The sequence below is a fragment of the Phoca vitulina genome, unplaced genomic scaffold (genome assembly GCF_004348235.1).
Source record: "Phoca vitulina isolate PV1807 unplaced genomic scaffold, GSC_HSeal_1.0 scaffold13, whole genome shotgun sequence".
Lineage (NCBI taxonomy): Eukaryota > Metazoa > Chordata > Mammalia > Carnivora > Phocidae > Phoca > Phoca vitulina.
This window is the reverse complement of record NW_022589716.1, coordinates 3,508,390-3,528,202: the sequence shown is the minus strand read 5'-3', so window position 1 is coordinate 3,528,202 and position 19,813 is coordinate 3,508,390. Positions and strand designations below refer to the sequence as shown.

The 19,813-nt window shown below is 50.9% G+C and overlaps 1 protein-coding gene across 3 annotated transcripts; it reads left to right on the top strand.

The window, feature by feature from the left end:
• Positions 1 to 3,243: 3,243 nt before the first annotated feature.
• Positions 3,244 to 19,640, top strand: TMEM161A (transmembrane protein 161A). 3 transcript variants are annotated; one of them, XM_032412519.1, is made up of 13 exons: positions 3,244 to 3,286; positions 3,853 to 4,096; positions 6,121 to 6,224; positions 6,897 to 6,977; positions 7,347 to 7,444; positions 7,555 to 7,711; positions 9,244 to 9,395; positions 17,374 to 17,434; positions 17,534 to 17,677; positions 17,787 to 17,900; positions 18,048 to 18,222; positions 18,305 to 18,401; positions 18,659 to 19,640. In XM_032412519.1, the coding sequence occupies exons 3-13, from the start codon at positions 6,169 to 6,171 to the stop codon at positions 18,910 to 18,912; spliced, it is 1,389 nt and encodes a 462-aa protein (XP_032268410.1). In that variant the 5' UTR covers positions 3,244 to 3,286; positions 3,853 to 4,096; positions 6,121 to 6,168; the 3' UTR covers positions 18,913 to 19,640. The 3 variants fall into 3 exon arrangements, with proteins under 3 accessions (XP_032268410.1, XP_032268407.1, XP_032268408.1); XM_032412516.1 differs by lacking the exon at positions 3,853 to 4,096 and having other exon boundaries at positions 3,249 to 3,286; XM_032412517.1 differs by lacking the exon at positions 3,244 to 3,286 and having other exon boundaries at positions 3,295 to 4,096.
• Positions 19,641 to 19,813: the final 173 nt, after the last annotated feature.

Below are 19,813 nucleotides of genomic sequence, written 5' to 3'. Positions count from 1 at the left end.
CGAGCTCCTCAGCTGCCCCCACCCCTCTACTCCGTCTGCCCCTGTCACCCACCATGTCCCCTGCCGTGAGCCCCCCTAGAAATACTTCCAGTCCCAAGCCTTGGTGGGGTGAAATGGAGGCAAGGCTGGAGAGGGTCCCTTCTTAGCCTCTGGATCTCACCCTCATGGGGGACAAGAAGCCAGGCCAGTCCCTGAAGTTAGTGCCCACAAGTTAAGCAGCCCGTGTCGGGTTCTTAAAAATGTAGGCTGCTTTCAAAGATTGGGAGGTGGGGGCACGGGCGGGTGGGTATGGTTCTGCATGCCCATCCTGGGAGACTGCACTTTCGCCATCATCCATTAGGTGGCGCCCAATAGTGTGCTTTGGATTCTGCACTCCCCGCTCAAAAGTAAAAAATAAAATAGAAATAGTAGGGGCACCTGGGTGGCTCAGATGGTTAAGCGTCTGCCTTCTGCTCAGGTCATGGTCCCGGGGTCCTGGGATCAAGCCCCAATCGGGCTCCTGGCTCAGCCGGGAGTCTGCTTCTCCCTCTCCCTCTGCCTCTCCCACTGCTTATGCTCTGTCTCTCTCTCTGTATCTCTGTGTCTCAAATGAATAAATAAAATCTTAAAAAAAAAAAAAAATAAAATCCCTCTTGGCTTCCAGGGGCTTCACCCCATGTTTTCAGGGTCTGAGCCTGGGGACTCAGAAAGGTCTGTGTCACATGTTGCCTGCATATGTATAATTACACTGTAGAGCTTGGGGTGTCCTGGGTCATGAAAGGTGAGTGAGCAGGCTACTGGCTTCTGGAAACACCTTTAGTCCAAACTCTAGCTCTGCACCTGCTGTCTCTGTGGGGGTGTGTGTGTGTGGGGGGGGTGGAGCAGCGAGGGTTGTGTGAAAGTGTCCTCTACCAGCCTTTCTAAGGACACCGTGGTGATGTCAGTCAGGGCTATTGTCACCATCAGAGGGACCCTGAGTCTCCCAGGAGCTCAGTCACTGGTTGAAAGCATCATGGGAATTGTGGCACAAATGCAGTCATGGAAGTCAGAAACCTGAGAGATGCATTTTCAAGAGCATCATACACACAGAGATGGTGGAATGGTCAATGTGGAGAGAGAGTGTGGACTTCAGTGTAGTCAGAGAGGCTGGGCTGTTAATGCAGACAGACATAGGGAGTGTCTTGAGGATCAGGGACCATGGAGTACCCAATGCAGGACAGAGAATGTGGATTCGCCCAGTGGAGAATGGAGAACAAGGAACGTCCAATGTGGAACAGACAACATGCACATCCAACATAGAATAGAGAGTGAGGAGTGTCCATTTTAGAACAGAGGAGGGACATTGTCTGGCTCAAGTGTTAAGAGGTGTCTTTAAGCTGCTCTGGGGAAAAATAAACTGTGGGGGCTGAGGTGAGGTATAGGGGTGGAAGCCAGAGATCGGGGAGCCAGGGACTGCAGGGGAGACATGATGGAAGTTGATTGGGTGGAGGTTGTGGGGTTGGTGAGACTGGCCACACTTGGAAGGTGGAACCATCATCAGGAGGGGCTGACAGATCAGGTACAGGCGAGAGAGGAGTCAAGGCCAACTCCAGAGCTTGTGGATAACCTGGAGGATGGGGAGTTGTGGGAGGGAAGATGAGGACCTCCTGAGATGGGGACGTGTGAATTTCCTGTGGTTCACCACATGGGCGCTGCTGTGACACCTAAACTCATAAGCCCTGGGTGCAGGAGGAGAGGTCAAGGTGTGCCGTAGAGATTTGGGCCTCCCAGAGCCTCAGTGTCTTCATCAGTGAAATGGAGATGATTGTCCTGCCACCTCAGCATACTGGAAGGAGCACATGAATCAACCACCCCACCTCCCCAGCCTGGTATGCAGTGGACCTGCAGCAAATGCCTCTCCTTTCTTTCTCGGTCCCTTTCTCTGACACCCTCCCCAAATCCCAGCTTCCCTGGATCCCTCATGGATTCATAGATTGGCTCATGGCCCCCATGTTGGTCCAGGGAAATCCCAGTGACCCTCACCACCACTGTCACCCATCCTCTCTCCAGGGGACACTCTGAGTCCAGAAGACCAAGCAACAGTGAATCCCCTGCAAACAGACATCCACATGTGCTCATAAACAAAGACAAAAACACCCACAGAGACAAGGCAATCAACTATACGGGCCCCACTCACAGGCCCCATAAAAACCCTCAGACATCTGGGGCGCCTGGGTGGCTCAGTCAGTTAAGCGTCTGGGCTCAGGTCATGATCTCTGGGTCCTGGGATCAAGCGCCACATTGGGCTCCCTGCTCAGCGGGGAGTCGGCTTGTTCCTCTCCCTCTGCCCCTCCCCCCCAGCTCGGGCTCTCTCTCACTTGCTCTGTCTCACAAAAAAATAAATAAAATCTTTTTTTTTTAAATTAAAAAAAACACCTCAGACATCTAATCACACCCACATATATGTCCACATTCAGGCAGACACACTTTATCCATAAAAATGCAGATGGCAAAACTTAGGTACCCATGCTAGAAGCCCTTTCCTCCAAGCCTCGAAACTCAAAACATCAGATTCTTGAGACTGACATTTTTTTGTCCTTGATCTAGACATGCCTGAAGCTCACTATGCTTTTAGAGTTTTTTGTCACAAAATTTCCCCCTTTTTTTTTGCTGGAGCCCATTTGAGTTAGTGTGTGTGTGTGTGTGTGTGTGTGTGTGTGTGTTCAGAGTCCTGGCTGATAGAGATGAATAAGGCTTTGCTAAACGAAAAAGATTGAGAAAGGAGATATTCCAAGATGAAAGATAGCATTAACAGGGGCCTGGAGGTATGAGATAGCACGGCCAGTGGCAAGCTGTATTACAGTGTGTACGATAGTGCTGGCGGCCGACTGAAGTCAGGTAGAGGTGTAAGAATTCAGTCTGAGCACTTGGGAGTCTAGTCAGTGGGAGCCACCGAATGTTCTTGATCAGGGGAGTTCCACACTCAGAACTCTCCAGCGGGAGGCAGTGCGTGGATAAATGAATGTATTTGCCTCAGACCTGCGCAATAGGTGCGGATGCTAGGAGACTGAATCTCAGAGAGGACAGCCACACAGGGTACCAGAGAGTCCTGACTCAACCGACGTCTGAGCTTGCCGAGCGTCTTCGAACTACAACTTCCGGCATGCAACGCGAGCGACCTCGCGTCCCTCGTGGTTTGCTCCAGCTGCAAGCCTGACGATTGGTCTTAGGGGCTGTTTGTCAGAACAGAATCGGGCTCTGATTGGTTGTATTCCTGCGAGATGCCCGGAGCCTCAGGTTGGTCGACCGCGCTCCCGCCTGCGACATGGTGAGCCGGCAGCCAGCCACATGGGGGGCCTTGCCTGAAGGGCAGGAGGTTCCCTGAGGGGGTCCAGGGAGACACCGAGGGGACTGGGATCCCTTTGTGGGGATTGAGAGCTCTGAGGGACTCTGGGTCGCGCTGAGGGCCGTGTGTCCCTCTCTGGGTTCAGTCTCCCTGTGGGACCTACGTGGGGGTTGGGGGTTCTGTCTAGGGGACTGGAGGCCCCTGAGCGTTCGGGAATTCTGGAAAATCCCTGGGGGCCCTCTAGGGGCCTGGGGTCCTGCCGAGGGGTCGCAGCCCCGCGGAGGGGACTGGGAACGTACGGATCCTCGCTGGGGAGGTTGGGGGTCCCTCTGGAGCCCACGCTGGCGACGTGGGTCCTGTGGAAGCATGGGGTCGCTGCGTGTATTGAGGTGTGTGGAAGGGCCAGGGAGAGCCCTGAGAGGAGGAGCCAGGCCAAGGGGATGTGCATGGCCTTGGGGAGGGCGAGGGTCCCAGAATTGGAGACAGCACAGTTGGAACCTTCAGGTCTCACGCGGCTCTGGGTCCAACCTATTGAGTTTATTCTTCAGACTTAGCCTGGCCACTGCGGGGCGAGAGCGGGAAGTCCCAGCCCCTAAATGTTCGGACTGGGCAGAGGGAGGGGCCCTGGAGGACGACCCGACCCTACCTGGAGGATTCCCCAAGGACGGGCGTTGGAAGTGCACCTGAACATGAAAAGTGGACGTGGTTCCAGGCCTGGGTGCCGAAGCAATGGGAGATGAGAGGAAGGGTTCTTGAGAACAGGATGGAGGAAAGTCTCATTGCTGTTAGCAGGTAGCAGGATTCTCCTATTCTCGGACTGTAGGTCCAGGGAAAGACTTTGAGCAGGAAAGGGACATGGTCTGATGGGAGGCTCCAGATATCTTTGGAAATCTGCAGAGCCAGGACCTCAAGACCAGAGGCTGCTGGGGGGTGGGGCTTGAGAAACATCCCTGGACCGACCTCAAGAGCCTCAGGTGGAGGGATGCTTTTCTTTCTTCCCTCCTTCCCTTCTCCTCCCCTTCCTCTTTGCTCATTCTTCCCTCCCTCTCTCCTTCCTTCCTTCTGTCCTTCCTCTCCTAGGGGCTGGGACCGAAGTTTGAACAACAGTCCCCTCCCTGGGAGGTGTCAGAGGGTGATAGGGGTCTGCAATGGAGAGCCCAAGGATCTAGAAGGGCCTCTGAGACCCAGTAGTTCGACGCAGGGAGAGCTACCTAGAGAGCCGGGCAGTGAGGCAGGGTGTCTTGAGCTGGGCCCTCCAGGCGTTGCAGACTGTGAAAAGGAGTTGGATATTGACTGACCTCATGACTCGCTGGAAAGGGCCGAATGCTGTGTCCGCGGGAGTGACAGGCGGGTACTGGGGTCTCCTGAGATGATGGCGCGCAAAGCATAGAGGTCCAGGCTAGAGGTGCCGCTGTGCTGGGGTCATGCTGGGCCGTCGGTGGTTAAACACCGAGCAGGAGATTGAGTCACAGGGTGGAGGCCATGGAGGGAAGAGGAAAGTCAGCAGGGGAGCCCCAGGGAGGCGCCAATGGGAGGCTCTGGGGGTGTGGGAAGGGGCTGAAGAGGATCCTAGGAGGAGGCCTGGGCCCTCGGAGACCCGCCTCACTGGGCTTGGAAGGTGTTCCCTGACCAAGACCGTGCCCACGGTCTTTAGTGACCAATAGCCAGTCTGCACTTGGGGGTTAGGGAGGGCGAGCAGTGAGAACAGGAGATTAGTGAGATTTAAAGACCAGAAAGATGGTGCGCCGACTTCATTACTGAGAAAATGTTTCTGGTTTACAAGTTACAGGCATAGAGAAAATATCCTGTTAGTTATCTTAATGATGGATTTCTCAGCAGTCATTCTGAATTACTGTGTTGGCCCGATACCCATCACACTAGAGCTTTTACTATTAAAGTTAGCATATTCTTGCCTGATTAAAGGATAATTTTAATAATTAATTTTAATATTAAAGTAATCTTTATTTCACTTTAGTTGTTAATTATAATATCATAATACTAGTCGACAGCGCTCCTGAGCACATAATTTTATATAATTACATAATTACTGATACCAAATTGGTATTTACTGCATTGAAGCAGGAAAACCCAGCTTCAGACTGATTACCAAAAGCATTTCTTCTAAAACGTTTTAAAACTAATATATGAAAACGTGTTATGAATTGGTAAAAAGTTTGTTATGTAGAACTTAGTGAGAAATTCCTAATTTAAAAAGTTATCCCACTCATATGTGTAAGTCTTTGTCCTGAAACTGGTAGTGGCCAGAAATAGGCTTTCCAAGGAGGTTGATTACCCAGGGAGGGAGGAGGAGAGGGCGATGGGATCATCAGGCTAATTTCCGGTGGGAAAGACCAGACTGAGCTGCCAGGGGGAACTATGATGTGTGGGTGGGACCGTGGGAGGGGAGCCTCTTTCACTGGCTGTGCTCCTTGTAGGTCCGGATGGTGGTCTTGACAGCACATGAAACACAACAGGCAGCGCCCCATTTCCAGATGGGGAAACTGAGGCCTCAGGGAGATGAATACCTGAAATCCATAGCAAAGGCCAGAAGTGAACCCCAGCGTGTGCTCTCCGCCACCCCACACCCCACACCCCAGCTAGGTGGTGGTGGTAGGGAGTGCGGGAATCCACACACAGCAGGGGCTCCCAGGGTTGAGGCTGAGCCCACCCCAGGCCCCTCCTTCAAGATGCAGCTGGAGCCCCGAAGGCCCTCCCTCCCTAACCTGGCCCCAGCCTCTCTATAAATAGCCTGAGTTCCGAGGCACGGAGCTTGTGACCTTCTGGCAGGCACTGCCCTTCATGTCCCCTCCCCGCAGGCGGTCCTGGGAGTGCAGCTGGTGGTGACCCTGCTCACCGCCACCCTCATGCACAGGCTGGCGCCGCACTGCTCCTTCGCCCGCTGGTTGCTCTGCAATGGCAGGTGAGCCACAGCCCCGCCCCGGGCGGTGGGAGGAGCCCCACCGGGCCCCGCCCCCTCTGCTTCCTCCAAACCCCGCCGCGTGCCCTCCAAAGAGTGTTTAGTTTTTTTAAAGAAAAAACAACTATTCAGATATAACTGACATACAATAAACTGCAAATATTTGAAGCACACAGTTGGATCAGTTTTGACAGGGGTACGCACACCCATGAGACTGCATTTCCACACTGGGAAGAGCAGCTGCTTTCCCCTACTCCTGCTTCCAGGAATCTAACCCCCCCTTCCACACTCCTCTTGCTGTAGATCTGTTCCCTGCAGTGCTTTTTGTCCCTGTTGGGATCTCGGACCCTTTCTGAGACCTGGTGGAAACTGTGAACTATCCCTCCAGAACAATGCACACGCCTGCTCCGCCAGAAGAGATAGCCAACAGATTCAGGGGTGTCCGGGACTCCGGGCCACCCTGCCCTCTGCCCATAGCTTCTCACTGCACTCCCCCCCAGCAAACCCCCAGCCACCCCCCAGGCCTTCCCCTGGCCTTGCATGGCCCCTGCCCATCCTGTCCCCATGCATTTCGGGTCCAGCTCTCCCCCTGACTCCAGTCCTGGGTTTGAGGATTCACTGCCTTGAGCCCTCCACGCCGCGGGAGATTTCCTGACTTCCCGTCTTTGCCCTCAGTCTCTTCCGATACAAGCACCCTACTGAGGAAGAGCTTCGGGCTCTGGAGGGAAAGCCGAGGCCCAGAGGCAGGAAGGAGCGGTGAGTGAGCCCCCAGCCTTAGGGGAGCGGCTCCCCTTCCAGGCGCATGCAGTTCTGGGCACCTAGGAGAGTGGTGGACACCCCAGGTTGAGATGTCACTGTCATTCACTGGTTGCCTTGGGCTGACAGCTAACGCTTATTGCTTATTGGAAGTTTGCTCTGGGCCATCCCTGTGAGCGGCGTCTGCAGCCTGGTGTGCAGAGACCCAGGCTGGGGAGAAGGTAACTCCCAAACCAGCTCCTCCTGTGCTCTGAGGGTGGCACGGTGGAACCTTCCAGGCTGGTGTGGGGCGGGCCGCCATGTCTGGCTGGGGAGGAGAGAACAGAGGATGCATTCCCCCTCCCCTGACCGCCTCCCCCCTCCCAACAGGTGGGCCAATGGCTATAGTGAAGAAAAGCCCTTGTCTGTGCCCCGAGATGCCCCTTTCCAGCTGGAGACCTGCCCCCTCACAGCGGTTGATGCCCTCGGTAACAGCCCGGCTGGGTCCCCGACGTCCCACCCTCAGCCCACACGCGGCGGCATTGGTGAGGGGGCTGTCCTGCGCTGGGCTGCGGACTGAGCCCCCTGCTCCCCGCAGTCCTGCGCTTCTTCCTGGAGTACCAGTGGTTCGTGGACTTCGCCGTGTACTCGGGCGGTGTGTATGTCTTCACAGAGGCCTACTACTATGTGCTGGGCCCGGCCAAGGAGACCAACATCGCCGTGGTCTGGTGTCTGCTCACCGTCGCCTTTTCCGTGTATCCTTCCTCAGGCTGCCCAGCGGCTCAGGGAGGAGGGAGGCAGGTGGGAGCGGGACTTGAGCTTTCCTTTATCCCCTGTCCCCAGATTGGCATATCAGCTATCGTCTGCTGTCCCACAAAACTCCCCAAAACTGGGTGGTGTAAAATGGTCACTATTTTATTCGCTCTCCTCCTGGGGTCGGCTCAGCCCAGCCGCCCTATCTCTGCCTAAGAGGGCCCGCCTTCCAGCAGGCCAAGCCAAGCTTCCTCCTGGTAGCAGAAATACCAGCAAGGAAGAAGGGGTGCTGTGGGCCTACTAAGGCTTTGCAGGAAGTTGGTCCACCCCCATCCCTGTCCATTCTCTTGGTCAAAGCAAGTCACCAGCCCAGATGCAGGGGCAGGAAAAGAGATGCCCCCTTTGCTATGTTTTTTTGTTTGTTTTTTAAAATTATTTTTAATTTTTTAAAAGAGATTTTATTTATTTGTTTGTTTATTTATTTGACACAGAGAGAGAGAGAACAAGCAGGGAGAGTGGCAGGCAGAGGGAGAGGGAAAAGCAGGCTTCTCGCGGAGCTGGGAGCCCGATGTGGGGCTCGATCCCAGGACCCTGGGATCATGACCTGAGCCCAAGGCAGATGCTTAACCGACTGAGCCACCTAGGTGCCCCTCTGCTATGTTTTTTTATGAAGCTGCCCAGGGAACAGAGGCAAACCTCTGACATTGAGAACCCAAGTTTGAGAAAATGCCCTTGTGGGATGGGCTTGTGAAGAAAAGTCCATCTTGAAGCCCACACTGGTCTGGAAGGCCCCATGGGTCTCTTTCAGGACAGATTCGAGATACAACCCTTGTATCTCTGACAGCTTCTTAGACGAGCCGGAAATTCACCTGCTGTGAATGCAGCCAGGCTAGGTGGGGCAGGGAGGCCAGACCTCCTGAAGAGACAGACTTGCTGGCTCTTTCAGGGAGAAATGGCCACAGGTAGGGGTGCCTGGGTGGCTCATTTGGTTGAGTGTCCAATTCTTGGTTTCAGCTGCTGTCATGGTCTCGGTGTCGTGGGATGGAACCCCCTGATTTGGGCTCTGAGCTTCTGAGATTCTTTCCCCCTTCCCCTCCCTCCTCCTCTGCTCCTTCCCCCACTTGCTGTCTCTAAAATAAATAAAGGGAAGGAAGGAAGGAAGGAAAGAAAGAAAAAGAAAAAAAGAATTAAAGAAAGAAAGAGAAAAGAAAGAAAGAAAAGAAAGGAAGGAAGGAAGGAAGAAAGAAAATTAAAGAGAAGAAAGAAAGAAAGGGCCACAGGTAGTGTGCTGAGGCCGAGCCGGAGGCCCAGGCCCTCCTGCCACCCGCACACCGCAAGCCTGCTGACACAGGCGTGAGCAGTGCTGGACCTTGTGTCCTGGGCTTGTTCGGCGGCTCACTCTTCTCCTTGGTCACCGCCCTGCTCCCCGAGACTCCAAACCCCAACGCTGGTGTTTGGGTTCTGGAGCTGGGGGAGTCCCTGGCTGGGAGTGGGGCACTGCAGCTGCTCAGGGCTTCCTTAGCCCTGCCCCCAGCAAGATGTTCCTGGTGGTGACCCGGTTGTACTTCAGTGCAGAGGAGGGGGGCGAACGCTCTGTCTGCCTCACCTTTGCCTTGCTGTTCCTGCTCCTGGCCATGCTGGTGCAGGTGGTCCAGGAGGAGACTCTCGAGCTGGGCCTGGAGCCAGGTATGTGCGGCGTTTGGGGCACGGGGTCACCACGCGGATCACTCCCTCGTGGAAGTGGGGTTAAGTGGCTCGTTCCACCAGCACATAATAGGTGAAGGGGGAGGTACTCCTTGGGCCTGAGCAGTCTCTGTGGCTGCTTGCTGCCCTGCACATCTCCTGGGGCTTTGGGGCAAGAGGATATCTGGTCTCGCCGCCTCTGAGAGCTGCCTGCAGCTGCAGTTCTTCGCAGGGCACTTCTGTGCCCCCCATCTGCCCTGTCCCCGGCAGCCATAATGATTTAATATTTACCCATTCTAATTTAACTTGGTGAAGGAAATGGGTAAATGGCACAACATTCATAAAGTACAAGAGACTATACATAGAGTAAAAATCACCCACCCTGATTAGCTCTCCTTCCAAGAGGAAAACTGGGAGACCACTTTCCTTTTTCCCCATAAAACGCTAGTGTTTATGGCTCTCCACCTTGTCTTTTTCCCTTAAAAACATTAATTTGGAGGTTGTCCCTTGATGCTACATACAGTGCAGGCTGGTTTGTTTGTTTTGTAATACCCACATAGTATTTCATTTTATGGAAGTTCCATGATTATTTAACCAGTCCCCTACTTCTGGACATCTGAGTCTTTCACTATTAAATGTTGTTCAAAACCATGTTGTGTTACAGCAGTGTCGTATGGGAATAGCCCTGCACATGCAGCCCTGTGCGAGAAAGTACATTTGTAATTTTGATAATGTTGTAAATTGCCATTTAGGAAAAGATTAATGAAGTGCCTATTTCCCCACATTCTCTCCAGTGTGTTTCCTCAGACTTTTTTTTTTTTTGTCGTCTTGGGTAACCTGATGGGTGAAAATATAAGCGGGGTTGAGCATCTTTTCCTATGTGGACAATTCATTTCTATCTGCCTTCCAGAAAAGGTCTGTTCTTTTGCCCAGTTTTCTACTGAGTTGTTGACCCTTTTATTGATTTGTAGGAGCTCTTTATATATTAGAGACATTAGGCTTTGTGTGTGATAGTAGTTGGAAATATTTTTCTTAGTTTCCCATTTTTCTTTTGAGTTTCTTTATTCTTTGGATGATCTTTAAAAATATAATTTGGATCACATCACTTCTCTGTCTGATACCAGATTCTAGTGGTCTTTGGATAAAGATGAAATCCTTGAGCTTTATCTTCACCGATTCTCCCTGCTTTTCAATTTTAAAAAAAAAATATTTATTTATTTGACAGAGAGAGACAAAGCGAGAGAGGGAACACAAGCAGGGGTAGTGGGAGAGGGAGAAGCAGGCTTCCCGCCAAGCAGGGAGCCCGATGCGGGGCTCAATCCCAGGACCCTGGGATCATGACCTGAGCCGAAGGCAGACGCTTAACGACTGAGCCACCCAGGCACCCCCTGCTTTTCAATTTTTAGGATTATATAATGTTTGATATATATTATATATATGCATACATATAGAACATGTGTATGTAAATTACAAAGCAAAATAATAATGTAACAAACTTCTTAAATGAGAACTGGAACATTCCCAATGTTCTTGCATGTCTCTGGTGCTCGTTTCCAATCCCACCACCTTCCACTCCTACTCACAGCCCCAACCAGTCTCTCAAATCTTGTGTTTATCATTCTTTTGCTTTTTTTTTTTTTAAGTAGACCCCACGCCCAGTGTGGAGCCCAGCGTAAGGCTTAAACTTCACAACCCTGAGATCAAGACCCAAGCTGAGACCAAGAGTCGGATTCTTAAACGACTGAGCCACTCGGGCGCCCTATTCCTGTGCCTTTGTAAAAAGTAGTTTCATCACATATGTTTCTGTCCCTAAAGAATTCATCATACGGTTTGCTCGCTGTTGCAGATGGTGGCCGCCAGTGTGTAATCAGCCAACTGGTGCTTTTCGGTCTTTTTGATATTGTTTACAGAACGAGGCCGTGTTGGTCTGGGCAGCTTTTGTTCATCTCTTCTCACAGATGAATGATGTTCTCTGGTGAGGCCACTTGTCTTTATTTGTCTATTCTCCTGTTGCTGGACATCTAGGTGGTTTCCAGATTTGAGCTTTTCTCGCAGTTGCTATAGGGAACATTCTTGTACGTGTTTCCTCATACGCACGTGTAGGCATTTCTTTTGGGCACAGGATCTGGGGACAAGGTGGACGTGTTCACCTTCATAAGATGGTGCCTCAGCATTTTTCAGAGCAGTTCTCTCGGCTCTGGTGCCATCTGGGGGCCACACCCACCAGCCATGCAGCCTGCGGTTCCGAGTGTGGACCCTGGACTCAGGCCGCCCACCGAGTCCCAGCCACCCTGGGCAAGCGTGGGTGACCTTGCAACAGCCCCCTGCCTCACCTCCCTGCTTGTAAGGTGGGGTGGTGAACCTTACAGGGGCACAGCCAGGTGTAAGTGAGTTGAGGTCTACAGAAAGTGCTTGATTTTTGCCCGCCTAGCAGTGGAAAACAATACCTTTAGTGGTCTTAACGTGCGTTGCTCTGATTACCTGGGAGGCTGAGCAGCTTTTCCTGTTTATTCATGATTCTCATTTCCTCTTCTTCGAAGAGTTTGTTCATGTTGTTGCTCATTTTTCTTTGAGGCTGCATGTGTTTTTTTCCTCCATTTTTTTTTATTGTGGTAAAATACACATAACATTTACCATTTTATTGTTTTTAAGTGTTCACTTCAGTGGCATTAAGCACATTCACCTTGTTGTGCGACCATCACCACCATCCATCCCCCACTTTTCACCTTGCAAATCTGAAACTCTGTCCCCATTAAACACTGACTCTCCATTTACCCCCACCCCCCAGCCCCTGGCGCCCACCATCCTACTTTTTGTCTCTATGAATCTGACCACCCGAGACGCTGTATATGAGGGCAGTCATGCAGGATCTGTCTTTCAGTGCTGGCTTATTTCATTCAGCATAACGTCCTTAAGGTTCATCCATGTTGTAGCCTATGTTCAAATTTCCTTCCTTTTTAAGGCTGAATAATATTCCCTTTGCATGAATATATCCCATTTTGCTCATCCATTCATGTATTGATGGACATTTATGTTGCTCCTTTGTTTCAGCTACTGTGGACGGTGTTGCTATGAACATGGGTGTACAAGTCCGTGCTTTTAATTCTTTGGGTGGAATTGCTGGATTATGTAGTAATTCTATGTTTAATTTTTTGAGGAGTCACCAAACTGTTTTCTTGGGTGGCTGCACCATTTTACATTCTTACCACAAGGATTCCAGCTTCCCCACATCCTTGCCAACATGTGTTATCTTCCTTTTCTTTTTCCTTAAGAGTGACCATCCTAGTGGGTGTGAGGTGGTATCTCATTGTGGTTTTTATTTGTGTTTCCCTAATGATGAGTGATGTTGAGCACATCTTTTTTTTTTTTTTTTTTAAAGATTTTATTTACTTGACAGAGAGAGATAGTGAGAGCAGGAACACAAGCAGGGGGAGTGGGAGAGGGAGAAGCAGGCCTCCTACCAAGCAGGGAGCCCGAAGCGGGGCTCGATCCCAGGACCCTGGGATCATGACCTGAACCGAAGGCAGACGCTTAACAACTAAGCCACCCAGGTGCCCCCAAAGATTTTATTTTTAAGTAATCTCTACACCCAATGCGGGGCTCAAACTTATGACCCCGAGATCAAGAGTCACATGTCCCACCAACCAAGCCAGCCAGGTGCTTCCTTTGCCTATTTTTGAACCTGTTTTTTTTTTTTTTTTTTTTTTTTGGTGATGAGTTTTAGGAGTTCTGTGTATATATTCGGGATATTCATCCCTTATCAGATATATGATTTGCAAATTTTTTTCCCATTCTGTGGGTTACCTTTTTACTCCATTAGTATTATCTTTTGATGTACAATTTTTTTTTAATTCCCATGAGTCCAATTTGTCTATATTTTCTTTTGTGGCTCATACCTTCGGTGCTAGATCTGACATCATCACCAAATCCAACGTTATGTAGCTTTTCTGGGCTATATATCTTTACTATTTTTTTTTCTTGTTGATTTGTAGGGTTTCTTTATATATTGTGGGAACTGATCCTTTGTTACATGTGTGGCACATACTTCCTCCTATCAAATCTGACACACCATTATTTCCTGAACCACAGAAAAGAGATTAAAAGCACTGTTACTTAAACTATTGTATGCCATCAATGGTCATGTATATCTCAATTTTAAAGAAGTTAAAATGGGGGGCAGTGTATCTTCAAATTTGTGGCAGGGCTTTTCACTTTCTTTGTGGGTTTTTTTTGCCTCTTAAAAAAATTGTGGGGAGGGCGCCTGGGTGGCTCAGTTGGTTAGGTGACTGCCTTCGGCTCGGGTCATGATCCTGGAGTCCTGGGATCGAGTCCCACATCAGGCTCCCTGCTCAGTGGGGAGTCTGCTTCTCCCTCTGACCCTCCCCCCTTCTTGTGCTCTCTCTCTCTCTCTCTCAAATAAATAAAATCTTTAAAAAAAAAATTATGGGGCATCTGTCTGGCTCAGTCGGTGGAGCATGTGACTCTCGATCTCGGGGCTGTGAGTTCGAGCCCCATGTTGGGTGTAGAGATTGCTTAAAAATAAAATCTTTTTTTTTTTTTAAGATTTTATTTATTTATTTGACAGAGAGAGACACAGCGAGAGAGGGAACACAAGCAGGGGGAGCGGGAGAGGGAGAAGCAGGCTTCCCGCTGAGCAGGGAGCCTGATGCGGGGCTCGATCCCAGGACCCTGGGATCATGACCTGAGCCGAAGGCAGACGCTTAACAACTGAGCCAACCAGGCACCCCTTAAAAATAAAATCTTAAAAAAAATTGTCCTCAAATGTTTTATTTTGAAAAATTCCAAACCTGCAGAATGGTTGGAAGAATCCTCTAATGAACTCCCATATGCCCTTGTCCTAGATTCATTTAGCCATGTTTGCATTATTCTCTGCACATGCACACACCACACTTTTTTGGGCTCAGCCACTGAATACAGTTGCAGCCCTCCCCTCTGGTTTCTTTTGATGAATAGCAGTTCCTTATTTTAGTTGATTTTTGTGTTGAAGATATTCCCCACAATCAGAAAGACATTTTATATTTTCCAACACAATATTTCAATTTTGCCTTTCACATAAGCCCTTAAACTCCTGGTCGTTCACTACTGTCTTATGAGGTAGGGATCAAACTGAGTGTTTTCCATGGGATAACCTTGTTGTACAATTGTATTTTTAGTGAATTGTGGGTTCTTTTGGTTTTTGTTTCATCTTTTCCAATCTTTTTTGTGTGGCTAGGACCTCTGGCTTTTATAGCACTATTCTGGTAGGCTTCTTTTTCTTGTTTCCAATTTTTTTTTTCTTAAAGATTTTATTTATTTATTTGACAGAGAGAAAGAGACAGCAAGAGAGGGAACACAAGCAGGGGGAGTGGGAGAGGGAGAAGCAGGCTTCCCGCAGAGCAGGGAGCCCGATGCAGGGGCTCGATCCCAGGACCCTGGGATCATGATCTGAGCTGAAGGCAGACGCTCAACGACTGAGCCACCCAGGCACCCCACTTTTTTTTTAAAAAGATTTTATTTATTTGACAGAGAGAGACACAGTGAGAGAGGGAACACAAGCAGGGGGAGTGGGAGAGGGAGAAGCAGGCTTCCCGCTGAGCAGGGAGCCTGATGCAGGGCTCGATCCCAGGACCCTGGGACCATGACCTGAGCCAAAGGCAGACGCTTAATGACTGAGCCACCCAGGCACCCCTTGTTTTCAATTTCTTAGTTGGCTATTTAGCTCACTAATTTTCAGCTTCTTCTATTTCTCTTTCTAGCATTTCTAGCATGAAGGCTATATACTAAGTCCCACTTTTGTCCACTTCTTAAGTTTTGACTTGTAATTTTCATTATCAGGCAGTTCTGGGTATTTTTAAGTTTCCATTGTGATTTCTTTCTTTTTCTTTCTTTTTTTTTTTTAGAGAGGGGAAGGGGCAAAAAGAGAGGGAGCGAGAGAATCCCAAGCAAGCTCCATGCCCAGTGCTGAGCCCGGTGCGGGGCTCGATCTCACAACCTTGAGATCACGACCTGAGCCGAAATCAAGAGTTGGATGCTTAACTGACTGAGCCACCCAGGCGCCCTAGTCAGTGTTTTCTTTATATGTTTTGTGGCTAATTGACAAGGTGATTACAAGTATAGAATTTCTATATATACCTGGTGAATCAACCATTTTATCATGGTATATTGACCACTTCTGATTCTAATAATACTTCTGTCTTACTCTAGTTTATCTGGTAGTAATATAGACTTTTCAGCTTTCTTTTTTTTTTTTTTTTTTTAAGTTGAGATATAATTGACATATAACATTTTTAGTTTTAGGTATACAATATAATGATTCAATATTTGTATGTATTACAAAACAATCACCACACTAAATCTGCTTAACATCCACCACCATACATATACAACTTTTTTTCTTATGATGAAAACTTTTAAGATCTACTTTTAGCAACTCTCAAATATACGATACCACCTTTCTTTTGATTAGTATTTGTCATATCTTTTTAACATCCCTTTTCTCTCAACCATACAGGAACCTTGTGTTGAGGTATGTCTCCTTTAAAAAACATACAGCTAGGGGCGCCTGGGTGGCTCAGTCATTGAGCATCTGCCTTTGGCTCGGGTCATGGTCCCGGGGTCCTGGGATCGAGCCCCGCGTTGGGCTCCCTGCTCCGCGGGAAGCCTGCTTCTCCCTCTCCCACTCCCCCTGCTTGTGTTCCCTCTCTCTCGCTGTGTTTCTCTCTGTCAAATAAATAAATAAAATCTTTAAAAAAACAACCACCACACAGCTAGATATTTTCAAGTCTGACAGTCTCTGTCATTTAACTTCAAAGTTTAACCCACTTACATTTATTATTATCACCGACATATTTGGCATTGTTTCTACCATCTTACCTTTTCACCTTCTTTTTGTTCTTTTTCTGTGGTTGCTGTTGACATTGGCTGCCAGTCTAATTGTCTTTCCTCTATAGATGATCTACCTTAAATCCCTGGCTGCTTTACGATCTCTTTGTTTTTGGTGTTCCAGTTTCACTACAGTGTCTAGGTATCGATATCTTTGTATTGTTCTAGTTTGATATACTTTGTGTGTGTCATTCATTCCACAGTCTTTTCAACTATTCTCTTCCAAATCTCCTCTCCTCCTTCATTCTCTCTTCCCTTCTCTCTCTGGGGCTCTTATTTGACTTATGGTGGACTTTCTATTCTGTCCTCCTTATCTCTTAATCTCCCTTCATATTTCCTACCTTTTTATCTTTCTGAGTTGGAATCTGAGTGATTTCTTCAGATCCAATTCATTCATTCCTCCTTTGGCTGTTTTGAATATGCCATTTAACAACCTATCATTTCAATAATTGTATTTTCCCTTTGGAAGAGCTTAATTGGTTCCTTTGCAAATATATCTGGTCATCTGAGGTAGCCTCATGTTGCCTGTTCTGTGATTCCACCTTTTATTTTCCTCAATAATTTCACACATGATAACACCTGCAAAATTTCTGTAGTCAGTAGGGTCTAAACTTGTCTTTTTTTTTTTTTCCCCCTGCTTTATGGTGATTTGTTCCCTGGTGTGTTTGGTGATTTGGGTTGTGAGCTCATTTTTATTTGCTTTTACTCTGTGGAAAATCCAAGGGCCTGAACTGAGGATTCTTTCCAGGACTTTGGCTTTAACCTATGGGAGTCCTTCATGCCCCTCTGGAATCCTGGTATAATCCAGGAAGCTCAGACGCAGTGGTCCACCACCCCCCGCCCCTTTCTCCCAGTCCAATCAAGGGTGTCTGCCTGGTACATTTTCCTATTCTTTAAAACAAAAACCAAAAAAACCATAACCAAAACAAAAAAACACATAATCAGAGCACAACAAAAGTTTTCCTTTTGCCTGGCCCTGGGCCCGGCTCCCACTGGTGTATTCCTACCTGGGGAGCAAAAGTCTATCTGGTAGGGGGGCAGAGCAGACACTGAGGCTCCAGGGATCTATTAAACACTGCCCTCTCCTTGTCTTCCCCAGGCCTGGCCAGTATGACCCAGAACTTGGAGCCACTTCTGAAGACGCAGGGCTGGGACTGGGCGTGAGTCCTGGGAAGTGAGGTGGGGCAAGGGCAGTCTGGGACTTGTAGGGGGGTTGCTGACGGGCTTTGGGGCCTCCTGACCCTTCTCTTCTCCCCCAGGCTCCCTCTGGTCAAGCTGGCCATCCGCATAGGGCTGGCATTTGTGGGATCCATGCTGGGTGCCTTCCTCACCTTTCCAGGCCTGCGGCTGGCTCAGACACACCTGGACGCACTGAGCATGTCGGAAGACCGGCCCATGCTGCAGTTATGCAGACTGCCAGATGGGTGGTGGTGGGGGGAGGTGGGAATCTAAAGGAGAGGCTAGGGGGATGGTGGGTGCCCTGGCCTCACTCTTCTGTGCCCTTGTTCCTAGGTTCCTTCTGCATACCAGCTTCCTGTCCCCTCTGATCATCCTGTGGCTCTGGACCAAACCCATTGCACGGGACTTCCTGCACCAGGCACCCCTGGGGGAGGTGCCCTTCTCCCTGTGCGCATGGGGGGTGGGTGGGAGGGAGAGCAGTGGGGGCCCTTCTGTGTACCCCAGTCTCTGAGGCTCAGGGAGGAGCCTTGGATCCTGGGGGAGATCCTGCAGCAGGGGCGGCCTCCCTAGCCCCCTCACTCCCCTCCCCAACAGGCTGTCGGACTCAGCCTTCGACTCACTGCGCCTCTGGCTGCTGGTGGCCTTGTGCCTGCTAAGGCTGGCCGTGACCAGGCCCCACCTGCAGGCCTACCTGTGCCTGGCCAAGGCCCGTGTGGAGCAGCTGCGGCGGGAGGCCGGCCGCATAGAGGCCCGTGAGATCCAGAGGCGGGTATGGGCACCGAAGGCTGGGAGGGAGCATGGGGCGGAGGGTCCCCCCACCCACCACGTAGTCACGGCTACCGGCCCACCAGGTGGTGCGAGTCTACTGCTACGTGACCGTGGTGAGCCTGCAATACCTGACGCCGCTCATCCTCACCCTCAGCTGCACGCTGCTGCTCAAGACGCTGGGTGAGGAGCGGCACGGGGCGGGAGGCGAGCGGGGTGGCGCCAGGGCGGGACTTGGTAATACTGCGGGGGAGGGAGCCTGGAGGGCCCGGAGGAAGGGAGAGTAGGAGGCGGGGCCCGAAGTTGGGGTGGGGGCAGGAGATAGAGTTTGGGGTGGTGGCGGGGGTAGGAGGTGGAGTCTAGGGCTAGGCGGGGGTCCCAGAGGTCAAACCCCGCCTGCACCTCTACCCATCCCTCCCTCCACCCTCCGCTTCCCACAGGCGGCTACTCCTGGGGCCCGGGCCCGGTCCCCATGCTGTCCCCCGCCCGGTCCTCAGCCCAGGATCGCCTGGGGGGCCCCGGGGAGGATGAGGCCCAGCAGACGGCGGCCCGGATCGCTGGGGCGCTGGGCAGCCTGCTCACGCCCCTCTTCCTCCGCGCCGTCCTCACCTTCCTCATCTGGTGGACCGCAGCCTGCCAACTGCTCGCCAGCCTCTTCGGCCTCTACTTCCACCGGCACCTGGCGGGCTCCTAGCCGCCTGCAGACGTCCCTGGGCCCCAAGGTCCCGGCCTGAGCTAGCGGCTTAAGGACCGCCTCCTCCGTGTGTGCCTGTGTCCTCAGGTGCAAGGTGGGCCCGGGAGCCCCCGCAGCACCTGCTGTGCCCGCCCGCTTCACCGCAGTGCCTGAGCCCCGGCCCCCTCGGATCCCACGCTTCTGCCTCCAAACTGTTGCCCCGGGCCCAGGGGCAGAGGATCCCAGGGCCACTGTTCTCGGATTGCATGCCCTGCCTCCCCCGCATTTGAGACAGAGGTCGCGGGTCATTCTTCTGAACAAATAAAAGAACAGGCTGATTTCTACTATCAGGATTGGAGTGGTTTGGGAGGTGGCTTTCTGCATGTTGGCGTTTGGTGCTGAGTGAAGGGAATGACCCGGAAGAGCACAGGGCGATCCAGACAGTAAGCAAAGGCCTGGGAGCAAGAAGTGAAGGGGGGGCGGGAGGAGAGGGGTTCCGGGCTGAGAGGGTGGTAAGGAGAAGAGGGTGGGGGAGAGCGCAGGGAGGGGCCTCGAGGCTGAGAAGGGAGGGAGATGGAGATGACAGATAAAGTTGTAGAAATCTTGCAGGAGGGGGCACCTGGGGGGCTCAGCCGTAGGGGGTCTGCCTTCGGCTCAGGTCATGATCCCAACCCTGCTCCGTGGGAAGCCTGCTTCTCCCTCTCCCACTCCCCCTGCTTGTGTCCCTTCTCTAGCTTGGTCTCTGTCTGTCAAAGGAATAAATAAAATCTTAAAAAAAAAAAAAAAGAAATCTTGCAGGACGAACAAAATGATAAAAGATGGAAAACAAAGGGGTGGGGGTGGGTGCCAAGGAAATCGGAGAACTGGCCCAGAAGAATCTTCCAAAGAAAGAGAGTTCTGGGAAGAGGCACCGGAGTAGAGG